Here is a 12,153-nt window from a genome sequence, read left to right as displayed (position 1 = left end):
AGACTGGGTTGTGCTAGTCTGTACCGCATACGTCCTTCATATGGTTCCTCACCGAAACCTCAACAATTATCATACTTTGACCCCTCAGACCTGCATTTTACCACCTAATACCACCAAATACCACCAAATACCGCCCCAGACTCAGACTCAGACTCATCCAACCACTATCCACACACACACACTTACACTTGCACATGCACATGCCAGGCCCTTCTTTTTTATGCCTTGTATGTATTCACCAACATTCATATCCATATCATCCATCATCCATGTTCTATACTCCCACTCACTCACCCACCAAAACGTCTCATCCGTATACCAGTACACGTATAATTCCACAAATGAACCTAGGCTTCTCGGCTTCTTAATTAAATTCCATTACACACCCCCAATCGCCACCCATTCCCCAATTCTTTCCCCTCTTTTCTATTTCCGTGGCCTGCTTGTCCGAATCAAGTGGCGTCCTCCTCCTCTGCCTTACCAAAAAGTACTTCCTTCCTCTCACCCGCCGCTAGCGTATCATTCAACATTGGGCCACCACCGCCAAAAAACTATTTAGCTCCCTGGTATATAGGTCCCGAGGGTCCGCCACTCCTCCTGCTCTCTTTCCTTCAACCTCACCACCTGTGTCGATACTCCAACCGACGAGGGATAGTTCAAAACGACCATGGCAGAACCATCTCAGACGGCCGCTGATCAGCAGCCTTCGAACATGGCAGCATCCTCCTCGACGGAGCCTGTCCGCAACTCCAAATATGACCCCAAGAAGCCCCATATCACCGAGGAGCCCATCACTGCGGCCAATTGGTACAAGCACATCAACTGGCTCAATGTTGTCATGATCATTGGCATCCCGCTGTACGGCATGGTCATGGCATACTGGACTCCGCTTCAGTGGAAGACGGCTGTCTGGGCATTTGCCTACTACTTCATGACCGGTCTCGGCATCACTGCTGGTAAGTTTGACGAGCGTTGAAATCCGTTCTGGTCGGGCAGCCAAACTAACAGGTAACAGGCTACCATCGTCTCTGGGCCCATAGCTCGTACTCGGCAACAACTCCCCTCAAGCTCTTCCTCGCTGCCATGGGTGGCGGTGCCGTAGAGGGCTCCATCAGATGGTGGGCGAGGGACCACCGTGCTCACCACAGATACACCGATACCGACAAGGACCCATATTCCGTCCGCAAGGGCCTCCTGTACTCGCATTTCGGCTGGATGGTCATGAAGCAGAACCCCAAGCGTATCGGCCGTACCGACATCACCGATCTCAACGAGGACCCAATTGTCGTGTGGCAACACCGCAACTACATCAAGACCGTGATCACCATGGGCATGATCTTCCCCATGCTCGTCTGCGGCCTCGGATGGGGTGACTGGATGGGCGGTTTCGTTTACGCTGGAATTCTCAGAATCTTCGTCGTCCAGCAGGCAACCTTCTGCGTCAACTCTCTTGCTCACTGGCTCGGTGACCAGCCATTCGACGACCGCAACTCTCCGCGTGATCACTTCATCACTGCCATCGTCACCCTCGGCGAAGGTTACCACAACTTCCACCACGAGTTCCCGTCCGATTACCGCAATGCCATCACCTGGCACCAATATGATCCCACCAAGTGGAGCATCTGGATGTGGAAGCAGCTCGGCCTCGCCTACGACCTCAAGCAGTTCAAGTCCAACGAGATCGAGAAGGGCCGCGTCCAACAGCTCCAGAAGAAGCTCGACCAGAAGCGCGCCACTCTCAACTGGGGCATCCCGCTCGAGCAGCTCCCCATCATCAGCTGGGACGACTACGTCAAGGAGGCCAAGGATGGGCGTGCCCTCGTTGCTGTTGCCGGTGTCATTCACGACGTTGGCGATTTCATCAAGGACCACCCTGGTGGCAAGGCTCTGATCAACTCCGGTATTGGAAAGGATGCCACGGCTATCTTCAACGGTGGCGTCTACAACCACTCCAACGCGGCACACAACCTGTTGTCGACGATGCGTGTTGGTGTCCTCCGTGGAGGATCTGAGGTCGAGATCTGGAAGCAGGCTCAGCGCGAGAACAAGGATATCTCTTTCGTCAGCGACTCCGCTGGCAAGAAGATCATCCGCGCTGGCAGCCAGGTTACCCGCATTGCGGAGCCGGTAGCATCAGCAGATGCCGCCTAGACGCCACACCGATTATATTCGGCATGGATAGATCATGTAGCGGAGCTACAGTAACGACGACAACGGCCAGGGACGAACGAGGCGAGGAGTTACGTGGTGGCACAAACTTGAGAAACTGATACTCATGGTGGCCCCACAATTTGTTTTGAGCGTTGGAATGCGTAGAACTGGGAGGCGTTTCGGGAAAGGCTAATTCACGAATATTGAATCCTTGTACTTAGATGTATGACTTGGCGGCACCACTATCCCCTTTGAATGGGTTGTGGCGGGCTGGCTTTGGAGCAGCGAATAGTTGACTCTCCTTTCAAATAGAGATAGGTTCTTATCAAAAAATGATATGAAATTGAAAGACCAACCATTGCGTGTATCACTTGATTTCCACTACTGTGACAGACAACCCTACCTTCGCCATATCTCACCACTGATGACAATATTGAAGACCAACCTAGCATGTGTTCATTGATGTTCATGACTGACAACCTTACCTTCGGGCCCTGTCCCACTACTGTAACAATATCAACTTATTCCCCTATAATGCCCCTATACTTAGCTCAGATCGTTATTCACGACTTGGCGATATACGATGCGTGGAGTATATTGACGTCGTTGCTCATCCATGTCGTTGAGCGAGCTCAATATCTCTCACAAGCAAAATCCGGTTCCTGCCGAGGCACATGCCCCTCCATCACACGCGTCTAGCCGCATCATCCATAATCCATCTCCTCCACCCTGGTCTCCCAACAGAAACCAGAAGAGCTTGTTGAATCTCCGTGGAGACTTTTGGGAAAGGGATGTACTCGAATACGGTTTCAACAATGAATGTATGGGGTTGTGTTGTGTTGGAATGAATATTGCTGGATTTTTGTGGTACCCCACATTGGCGACGTTGAATGAAATCTGATGCGCGCACAGACTCCATATATTACATCAACAATTAGCATGTGAAAATACAAGTCTTATGATAGTTTGCAGTTCTAACATTCTAACAAACTTCTATCATTATTCAAGCTATTGGTTTATGTATACATGCTCTCCGTATTCCAGCGGGACAACCTCATCCCCAACATCCATTACACTCTCCTTACTTATCGGAACAACTTGCATACCAAGGCAACCAACATACTTCCCAGCTCCCGCATCCACATTCCTGAGTTTCCGCAGCGTGCGATCTGGCTCAGAGGCATGCACTTCCCCTGAAACAGGGTCGACGTTTGGGAGCTTACAGCGCGCTGTCCGGCAGGAGAAGGCGAACTCGTAGGAGCCGATCCTGACTCTCTTCCAGGTATCTTCTTCGTACGGTTCTGGTCCGGTAACTGGGCATATCAATTAGTCCTATCCTATGGTTGGAGGGGATTGCTTGGGATGATTCTTTCTCACCGATGATGTTTGCACGAAATCGCTTGGCTGATAAACTAGGCACGCCTTTGACCTTGGGTAATTTCCCCTCGAGATCTCGCACGCTTGCGAGGTTCATGATGTGCAGAGGGTAGGCATCCTGGAAACCTGTTACGGGCTGGTAACCCAGGTCTTCGGCCTTAGGGGCGCATCTGTAGACTTCTCTCAGGGTGGAGTTGTCGACTCTGATTAAGCTCAGTTTATTGCTGACGCCGAGATATTCTTGTAGCTCTTTGGGGACGTCCACTTCGAGGTTGAGGGCGTTGACGGTGTCTTTCCAGATAATCACGTTTTCGTATTTATACCCAGACTTTTGCACCTGTGAGGGTGTTGGGTCAAAGGGGACCTTGAACTGCTTCTCTGGGACTGATCCGTTGAGTATGGTGGCCAGCTTTTCGAGCTTTCCTCTCCACCCAGGTTTCTGATAGGGGAAGCGTATAACAACAGCACCGCCTCCCTGGACATACTCACCCTCAGGGTGGTAACCCGCACTGCTCTGATCAGGAACCCATACCTCCACCTTGACAGTAGCGAGTCTCGGGAACTTGCGCTGGGTGATGAATTCCCACGTCCGTACCGTCTGCCTTTTCTCCTCCGTCTCGGCGGCCGGTGCTGGGTTCTTCAGTTGAGCAAGGGTGAATTGGCGATCGTATTTCATGCCGGTGGTGATGATGTCTGCATGATCGAGTTCCACGCCTCTGCAGCTCTTGATGGGGTAAATCCACATGCTCTGTACAGTCCATCGCTTTGTAGGAGCGGCAGTGGTGGATAGTGGCCATCCCGAGGCGAATTTCTCGTCGAATTCGTTGGATAAGTTACTTTTGGTCTTTATTCCCAACTTCCGGCAGCCCGCAGGCTGTTCATCTCGTGCCTTTGCGGCGTTGGATTGATAGACATAAAGAGCGATGACCAGAGGCGCACATATCAAGAGTAGCGTGATAAAAAGTGCTGGAATTGGCACACGTGCTACTATAGAGTGTAATTGCCGGTAGTAGTTGCCATCGTGCTCTTGGGGATTGAAGAAGCGGCCGACATTAAGGACATCGAGAGTATCGGTATGGAAACTTAGGAACGACATGTTCAACCGGAAATAGAGCCCCTAGGGCTATACAAGCACCTGGCAGGGTATTGCTGGATCGATTGGCCGTTGTCGGACCTGGCGTGGTATGTTTTCCACAGTTCCCAAGCAGTTCAGAACGAGGTTACAGGAACGCACGAAATAGATAGAAAAACATTGAATTGAACGAAGAGAATTTTGAGTCTCCGAGATATCCGCGGGAGGTAATCTGGATCGTACACAAAAATTGACCGCGAACAGTCAAATTTCGGGACCACAACCACGTGACATGCAATTATGAAATCGTAATTGCCGCATTTGTAATATTTTAAGCCTATAAAACCAAGGCGCTATGTAAGCAACCCGAGGAGATACTGTAGAATATATGTAACAACAGTCACACTCATATATTTCTAATATATATCTAAATACACCCAGACAAAGCCCGTTTATCATCGCTAAATTCTATGAATTGCGGCGCGTCTATATACTCCGTATAATACCTCTGACACCATATAAGGCAGATCACAACTTCGGGTCAATGTTGACCTTTCCATGCTCACATATGCAAGTAAGAGCGCCGTCAGACTTGCGCTTCATAGTACCAGTTATTGTAGCTACAACCACAGTGAGCTTCTCATACCGCCATATAATCCAAGGCCAGCGAGTTCACTTACACAATCGTTTCCCAATGGCAATAACATCGCACTCAATAATGACCGTCTCGCCCACCGGGACAGGCCTCAGGTAGGTTACATTCAGCGTCCTGCTCACGCCGACGAATTTCCAGAAGTCCGGCTTCGAGACGGGAACCAGCGCTGCCGTGGTGGCGATGTCGAAGATGGTGGCGGCGCATCCGCCGTGCAGGTTTCCTAGGCGGTTGGCGTGGCTGGCCTGGCAGGTGTATTCAAATACCACTCTTCCGTTTGGCTTAGCTGTGGCGGAGATGACTTTCAAGTCTGTCGTGCAGATTGACTCTCCCCAGACCTGGATGATAATCAGTCATGTGAATACTATGCGTGGTAGAGGTTCAGGCACAGCTTGGGAGCCGGGCATTTCTTGAACCTCTCTAAGACCCCCGGCGGGGTGGGAGATGCTGGGAGACTAAGAATAATGGCTTACATTCCCCAACTCTGTTGATGAAGCCGACTTTAAGAATTCCTGCACGAGGAGGCGGTGCTCTTCATCAGCCGCAGCATTGGCGCCTAAAGGCGAGGTATCGGATTTAGCCATTGGTAACCGGGGTATTTCGAATTACAAGAAGCGTTAAATGATAAAAGAATATACAGAATACGCAGAATACACAGGATATAGAAAAATGATGTCTATCTTGTTCAGCCGCATCTGGCAGGATGGACTATAGAGGTAGGAATGGGGCCGTGATTGACAGGTCCGAACCAACCCCTTCCCTGCAAACAGTAAAGGCCGAGGCTATGGACGCAACCCCGCGGCTTGGTACGTACCTTCTGTACCCCTGTTCTAGTCTTACCGTACTCTGGGGATCTGGGTTCGACTATCGTCACTATAATAATCTGATAACGGGTTAGAGTTGTATTTATATAGTATCAGAAAATTATATGTAAGTCAAAAGATTGAAAATATATCTATAGATATGTGCATTGATCATAAACTGCCAAATGCCGTTGATATTGGGCGTTAAGGGCGCATTACCCCAGTATACTGGGGTAATATTGGTGCCTTAATTTGAGCCTTACAGAAATTCGTCGCGTCTGTTTACCTCCAAGTCGCGTTCCCCCCATCAACGACCCGATAAGCCATTCCCACCAGGCAGCCCACGACATCTACGAAGTCGCCAGAATGAGGGTCGTAGAAGTTATCATAGATGTATGTTATTTTGCGTTGCTGATTTTTTAATGCGCATGCTTACACCTCATTACAGGGCTTCAAGTCGTACGCTGTACGCACAGTCATTTCGGGATGGTAAACAATGGCAACCGACACTATTTCCTCAACAAATATACTGATAGCCTATAGGGACGAGAGCTTCAACTCCATCACTGGTCTAAATGGAAGTGGAAAGTCGAATATCCTCGATTCAATATGTTTTGTCCTGGGTATCACCAACATGACAACAGTCCGAGCCCAAAATTTACAGGTAGGCACCCAGTGGGACACAGCATAGCAGTCGGAACTGGAAACTTACGAACTGTAGGATCTTATATACAAGCGAGGACAAGCAGGTGTCACCAAGGCAAGTGTGACGATAGTATTTGACAATAAGGACAAAAAGAAGTCGCCCATCGGCTTTGAAGAATATGCGCAGATCTCTGTTACCCGCCAGATTGTCCTCGGAGGAACCAGCAAATACCTCATCAATGGCCATCGAGCGCAGCAGCAGACGGTGCAGAACCTTTTCCAATCAGTCCAGCTCAACATCAATAACCCCAACTTCCTCATTATGCAAGGCCGAATCACGAAGGTCCTGAACATGAAGGCAGTGGAGATTCTAGCTATGATCGAGGAAGCGGCTGGGACAAGAATGTTTGAGGATAGGAGGGACAAAGCCTTCAAAACTATGGCGAAGAAGGAGATGAAAGTCCAGGAAATTACGGAATTGCTCAAGGATGAAATCGAACCGAAGCTAGAGAAACTTCGGACAGAGAAGCGGGCATTCTTGGACTTCCAGCAAACTCAAAACGACTTGGAGAGGCTGACCAGGGTTGTTGTTGCCCACGATTACATCAAGAACCAGGAGAAACTGAAGCTATCCGCATCTGACCTCGAAGCAAAGAAGCAACGTATGACAGATCTGGAAAAGGGGGCAGAGAGGATGAAGACCGAAATCACAAATCTTGAGGAAGACATCAAAAGAGTAAAGGGCCAGCGCGACAAGGAACTGCGCAAAGGTGGAAAGGCACAAGCACTCGAAAAAGAAGTCAAAGATCACACTCACGAAATTGTGCGCCTGTCAACCGTGATCGAGCTGAAGCGAACGAGCATGGGAGAAGAGAAAGAACGGAAATTGTCAGTGCAAAAGACTGTATCTGAGTTGGAGAAACAGCTGCAAGAGAAGACGAAAATTTATGACAAATTACAACTCCAATTCGTGGAAGCGAAGGATGCACTAGAGAAGCAGTCTACAGAAGTAGAAACGAAGGAGGAGCTCTTGCAGACTTTGCAGACTGGTGTTGCCTCGAAAGAAGGCCAGGAGAGTGGATACCAAGGCCAAATCCAAGACGCCAGGAATAGAGCTAGTGCTGCTTCGACTGAACAGGAACAGGCAAAACTCAAGATAACCCACCTGGAGAAACGGATTAAGGAAGAAGAACCGCGAGCGAAAAAGGCAAAGGAACAGAACGCAGGTCTGCTCAACGATCTCGAGGGGCTGAAGAGCCAAGCCCAAAAGTTAGAGTCAAATCTGAACAAACTTGGGTTCGAAGCTGGCAAGGAAGACGAGATGTACAAGGAGGAATCCTCGCTTCAGCAAACAATTCGCACTCTTCGTCAGCAGTCGGATACAGTGAGGCGGAAGGTAGCAAATATCGACTTCAACTATTCAGACCCTGCGCCCAACTTCGACCGCTCCAAGGTAAAGGGATTAGTTGCTCAACTGTTTACTCTGGATAAGGACAAGTCTGAAGCAGGAACTGCGCTTGAAATTTGTGCTGGTGGCCGCCTATACAATGTTGTCGTGGACACCGAAGTTACGGGCACACAGTTATTACAAAAGGGCAAGCTCAAGAAGCGTGTTACGATCATTCCCCTCAATAAGATTGCGGCGTTCAAAGCCTCAGCAGAGAAAATTGGCGCAGCAAAGAAACTTGCGCCGGAGAAGGTCCACCTCGCTCTGTCATTGGTCGGATATGATGAGGAGGTGTCAACGGCAATGGAGTATGTCTTCGGAAATACTTTGATCTGTGCAGATGCCGAGACAGCCAAGCGTGTTACCTTCGACCCATCTGTACGAATGAGGAGTATCACTGTCCAAGGAGATTCCTACGACCCCTCCGGAACACTATCCGGTGGAAGCGCTCCGAACTCCAGTGGCGTTCTTCTGACCCTGCAGAGGCTCAATGAGTTGACCAGGGATCTGAAGATGGCAGAGCAAAGACTTGCTGAGCTTCAATCTATAATGGCGCGCGAGCAGAAGAAGCTCGACCAGGCGAAGAAGATCAGACAAGAGCTAGATTTGAAGAGCCACGAAATTAAGCTCACCGAGGAACAAATTGGTGGCAATTCTTCCTCCTCCATTATTCAAGAAGTACAGAACATGAGGGAAACTATTGTCCAACTCAAATCCGACTTATCAGAAGCAAAGGCACGCCAAGAAACGGCTACGAAGGACGTCAAGCGCATCGAAAAGGATATGAAGGATTTTGACAATAACAAGGATGGGAAGCTTGTGGAACTTCAGAAGAGCCTCGATTCGTTAAGGAAAGCGTTGACTAAAGATTCGGCAGCAGTCAAGGTTTTGCAGAAAGAACTCCAGGGGGCGAGGTTAGACTCCGAGCAGATCGGTGGAGAACTCTCTGCCGCACAGGAGCAACTTCAAGAATCCGAGCTGGCATTGAAGACCCAAGACGAGGAAATCAACGCACTTATGAAGGAAGGCCGCCAAGCACAACGCGATCACGATGCCGCGGAGGCTCAGCTTAATGATGAACGAGCGAAATTGTCCGGCTTCGATGATGAGCTGCGCTCTCTCGAAGACGCTTCTCGGTCCAAGGCGTCAAGGATTACCGAAGAGGGCCTCGAGATGCAGAAACTCGGCCATCAAATTGAGAAATTCAACAAGGAGCAGCAAGCAGCAGTCCAAATTATCTCAAACATGGAGAAGGAGTATGACTGGATCTCGGATGAAAAGACAAACTTCGGACGCAGCGGCACGCCGTATGATTTCCAAGGGCAGAATATTGCCGAATGTAAAGCCAGTCTGCGGAACCTGACCGAGCGCTTCCAGGGAATGAAGAAGAAAATCAACCCCAAGGTGATGAATATGATTGATTCCGTCGAGAAGAAAGAAGTGGCCCTCAAGAACATGATGAAGACTGTCATCCGAGACAAGAAGAAGATTGAGGAGACTATCATCAGTCTGGATGAGTACAAGAAGAAGGCGCTACAGGAGACATGGGAGAAGGTTAATGGAGACTTCGGTGCGATCTTTGCAGAGTTACTACCTGGTAGTTTTGCGAAGCTGGACCCGCCCGAGGGGAAGACTATTAACGAGGGGCTGGAGGTGAAGGTCAGCCTTGGGAAAGTATGGAAGCAGAGCCTAACAGAGTTATCTGGTGGTCAGCGGTATGTTATCCCTCACATGTTCTACTCTATCCGCCACACAGTCACTAATTCAAGAATAGGTCTCTCATCGCACTCTCACTCATTATGGCTCTACTTCAGTTCAAACCTGCGCCGATGTACATTCTGGACGAGGTTGACGCCGCATTGGATCTGTCGCACACGCAAAACATCGGGCGTCTGATTAAGACTAGGTTCAAGGGCTCGCAATTCATTGTTGTCAGTCTCAAGGACGGCATGTTTCAAAACGCGAACCGTATTTTCAGGACGCGCTTCAGCGAGGGAACGAGTGTGGTGCAGGCATTGACTGCGGCGGATTTCAAGTAGGTGTGAAGGCTAGAGCCTGGAAAGTTGGCATGCTCTTGGGCGTTGGATTGGTGGGAAGGTGCATTCGAAGGCTTGGGATGGGGTATATTATAACGAGTAATGAGGATATTTGTGTATCGATAGCAGGAGTTATTTTGGGAGAATATGAGTGATGCCGCTCAAACTATACTATATGCATATTCTACACAAGTCAAAGCCCTATTTTATCATCGCCCCTTATCCCAAACACCCCGCTGATGCTATTATTATCGACTGTTCCGACAAAATGAACGTAGAGTTCCATGCCACACTCCGGGTACAGCCTACGGCTGTAACCATACCCATACTAACAACCTCATACCACATTATCCTCATCTTTAATAATATCGATCCAGCCCCTATGCTTCCTCACATACGCTTCAAACTCTCTAACAAACGTCTTTGCCGCCGCTGACTTGCCGAACGGGCTACTCGTACGAACCCTCCGACTCCCCTCCACATTCCTCATACTGATGCACCTCACTCTCACCCAGTCACCAGCCCAGTCAATACCCTCCTCTTCCGTGCCCCAATACAAAGCCTTCCACCACTCCGCGCATCCATCCACATCCAGATACTCAAGGCTATACCACCTCCTCGCCAGCCTCCGCAATATCGCCGCAGCAGCTGAGTAGTCCAGGTCGATAGAATGCGCATACCTGTCCTCGGCCGCGAGATTCACCACCGGTGAGCCCCTCGCTGTCATCTTCGCGTTAACCGCCGTTGCATTCGGAGTCAGGTTTGGCGCTGGCCAGGACGCAAGGGATACGTGTGTGAGCGTCGGTGTTGCGGCTGCAAACGCCAGTAGGGCAACCCATGACGCGGCGAGGCCGGGGTTGGCGAGTGAGACGTGCGTGAGTCCTATGAGTGGCGAGGCGCGCATGCTTTGAGGTAGTGATGGAGCATCCCAGCTCACTGCCGCAGAAGTGGAGTCGTTGATCGGTGGATGTATGAGGCGCATAACATGTTTAAGGCTGACAGAGCTTCCAACGGCGGATGCCAGATCCAGCCTGGTGAAGTCCTCATTGTTGACCTCTTGCCCACTATCGTCGTCTTCGGGGAGCTGCAAAAGCCGCTCCAGCCCAAGATATCCCACCCCGTCTACGGGTCCGTAGTGGGCGATATAAGAGAGCAGCAAGGTGCGCAGTCGCGTCGGTAGGGTCGCTAGATGGTATTGGTTGTACTCGTTCTGGAAGTCCCAGTCTTCCGCCATGCGCCGCAAGCTGCAGTCTACCAACGACCCTGGTCGCGGCTTTCGTGTTATGCCAGGGAGGTGGTGCAGTGCCGGCCGGCAGCTGCTTTGGATGACATGGCTCTCTGTCTCGGGTTCGGGGGCGTGTCGTGACGAATCGAGCCAGCTCTGCGGGGCTGCAGGACCAGCAGGTAGTCTGCGACCATTTGCATCTAGGCGCTGCGGCCGACGAGGCCTCGGCGTTGGGGTGTTGGGGAGGTCGAGGAGGTTTCGAAGGGAGGGTGGCAGTGTGGGTGTTTGGACGGTTGTTTCATGGCTGGTTTCGGGGGAGATGTAGGATCGCCGCAGCGTCTTCAGGAGGTCGTTGACAGATGATGGTGCATCGCTTGCTATCGGCAGTTAGGTCAAGCTGTGCTGTGAGAGGTCTATGGGGGGTTCATGAAGGGTTGTGGGGGTAATACCAGTTGCGCCAGTGGATGTTGAGAAGGAGTGAGGAGCTGTGCTGGCGGGTTTCGAGTACAAGCTTTGGTGCCGTTTTTTGGTCATTTGGTGTCAAGATAATGGATGCTCCGTTTCTATATCCTCGAGTATAAGTATTGAGGTGCCAGTGACTCAGTCTTCGAGGTGGATGGTGGGGGTTGTAAGCAAGGCTGCGTCATAGCCTTGCCTGTTCTATGATATCGTGATAGAGTCTCGAATTGTGGAGACAAGCGGGCTTGATGATTATAAGGCATTTCACGGCAGTGGGGTAGCATTA

General features: G+C 50.4%; 5 protein-coding genes across 5 annotated transcripts; 2 read left to right on the top strand and 3 right to left on the bottom strand.

Annotated features, from left to right (window-relative positions):
- Nucleotides 1-604: 604 nt before the first annotated feature.
- On the top strand, nt 605-2,504 carry OLE1 (stearoyl-CoA 9-desaturase). The gene is made up of 2 exons (XM_018276371.2): nt 605-956; nt 1,016-2,504. The coding sequence occupies exons 1-2, from the start codon at nt 668-670 to the stop codon at nt 2,149-2,151; spliced, it is 1,425 nt and encodes a 474-aa protein (XP_018129931.1). The 5' UTR covers nt 605-667; the 3' UTR covers nt 2,152-2,504.
- A 637-nt stretch (nt 2,505-3,141) lies between these two features.
- VE01_06933 (uncharacterized protein) lies at nt 3,142-4,856 on the bottom strand. Its single transcript, XM_018276370.2, has 2 exons — nt 3,529-4,856; nt 3,142-3,464 (listed from the first exon to the last, which is right to left on the bottom strand). Exons 1-2 carry the CDS (start codon nt 4,622-4,624, stop codon nt 3,160-3,162), a joined length of 1,401 nt encoding a protein of 466 aa, XP_018129924.1. The 5' UTR covers nt 4,625-4,856; the 3' UTR covers nt 3,142-3,159.
- A 110-nt stretch (nt 4,857-4,966) lies between these two features.
- On the bottom strand, nt 4,967-5,994 carry VE01_06932 (uncharacterized protein). The gene is made up of 3 exons (XM_018276369.2): nt 5,726-5,994; nt 5,281-5,590; nt 4,967-5,220 (listed from the first exon to the last, which is right to left on the bottom strand). Exons 1-3 carry the CDS (start codon nt 5,834-5,836, stop codon nt 5,129-5,131), a joined length of 513 nt encoding a protein of 170 aa, XP_018129925.1. The 5' UTR covers nt 5,837-5,994; the 3' UTR covers nt 4,967-5,128.
- A 379-nt stretch (nt 5,995-6,373) lies between these two features.
- Nucleotides 6,374-10,383, top strand: SMC2 (Structural maintenance of chromosomes protein 2). The gene is made up of 5 exons (XM_018276368.2): nt 6,374-6,448; nt 6,504-6,544; nt 6,599-6,719; nt 6,777-9,862; nt 9,922-10,383. Exons 1-5 carry the CDS (start codon nt 6,422-6,424, stop codon nt 10,184-10,186), a joined length of 3,540 nt encoding a protein of 1,179 aa, XP_018129926.1. The 5' UTR covers nt 6,374-6,421; the 3' UTR covers nt 10,187-10,383.
- On the bottom strand, nt 10,302-12,006 carry VE01_10790 (uncharacterized protein). The gene is made up of 2 exons (XM_059464241.1): nt 11,858-12,006; nt 10,302-11,785 (listed from the first exon to the last, which is right to left on the bottom strand). The coding sequence occupies exons 1-2, from the start codon at nt 11,940-11,942 to the stop codon at nt 10,521-10,523; spliced, it is 1,350 nt and encodes a 449-aa protein (XP_059320224.1). The 5' UTR covers nt 11,943-12,006; the 3' UTR covers nt 10,302-10,520.
- Between the last annotated feature and the right edge of the window lie 147 nt (nt 12,007-12,153).

The sequence above is a fragment of the Pseudogymnoascus verrucosus genome (assembly GCF_001662655.1).
Source record: "Pseudogymnoascus verrucosus strain UAMH 10579 unplaced genomic scaffold scaffold_25, whole genome shotgun sequence".
Lineage (NCBI taxonomy): Eukaryota > Fungi > Ascomycota > Leotiomycetes > Thelebolales > Thelebolaceae > Pseudogymnoascus > Pseudogymnoascus verrucosus.
This window is presented reverse-complemented; position numbering and strand designations above follow the sequence as displayed.

Coding starts and splice junctions, on each gene's coding strand:
- VE01_06932 (XM_018276369.2), bottom strand. CDS start 5,836: ATGGCTAAATCCGATACCTCGCCTTTAGGCGCCAATGCTGCGGCTGAT. Junction 5,591..5,725: donor CATCAACAGAGTTGGGGAAT/GTAAGCCATTAT, acceptor ATTATCATCCAG/GTCTGGGGAGAGTCAATCTG. Junction 5,221..5,280: donor TGCCATTGGGAAACGATTGT/GTAAGTGAACTC, acceptor CTGTGGTTGTAG/CTACAATAACTGGTACTATG.
- OLE1 (XM_018276371.2), top strand. CDS start 668: ATGGCAGAACCATCTCAGACGGCCGCTGATCAGCAGCCTTCGAACATG. Junction 957..1,015: donor CGGTCTCGGCATCACTGCTG/GTAAGTTTGACG, acceptor AACAGGTAACAG/GCTACCATCGTCTCTGGGCC.
- SMC2 (XM_018276368.2), top strand. CDS start 6,422: ATGAGGGTCGTAGAAGTTATCATAGAT. Junction 6,545..6,598: donor CGCACAGTCATTTCGGGATG/GTAAACAATGGC, acceptor GATAGCCTATAG/GGACGAGAGCTTCAACTCCA. Junction 9,863..9,921: donor GAGTTATCTGGTGGTCAGCG/GTATGTTATCCC, acceptor ATTCAAGAATAG/GTCTCTCATCGCACTCTCAC.
- VE01_06933 (XM_018276370.2), bottom strand. CDS start 4,624: ATGTCGTTCCTAAGTTTCCATACCGATACTCTCGATGTCCTTAATGTC. Junction 3,465..3,528: donor ATTTCGTGCAAACATCATCG/GTGAGAAAGAAT, acceptor TGATATGCCCAG/TTACCGGACCAGAACCGTAC.
- VE01_10790 (XM_059464241.1), bottom strand. CDS start 11,942: ATGACCAAAAAACGGCACCAAAGCTTGTACTCGAAACCCGCCAGCACA. Junction 11,786..11,857: donor AACATCCACTGGCGCAACTG/GTATTACCCCCA, acceptor AACTGCCGATAG/CAAGCGATGCACCATCATCT.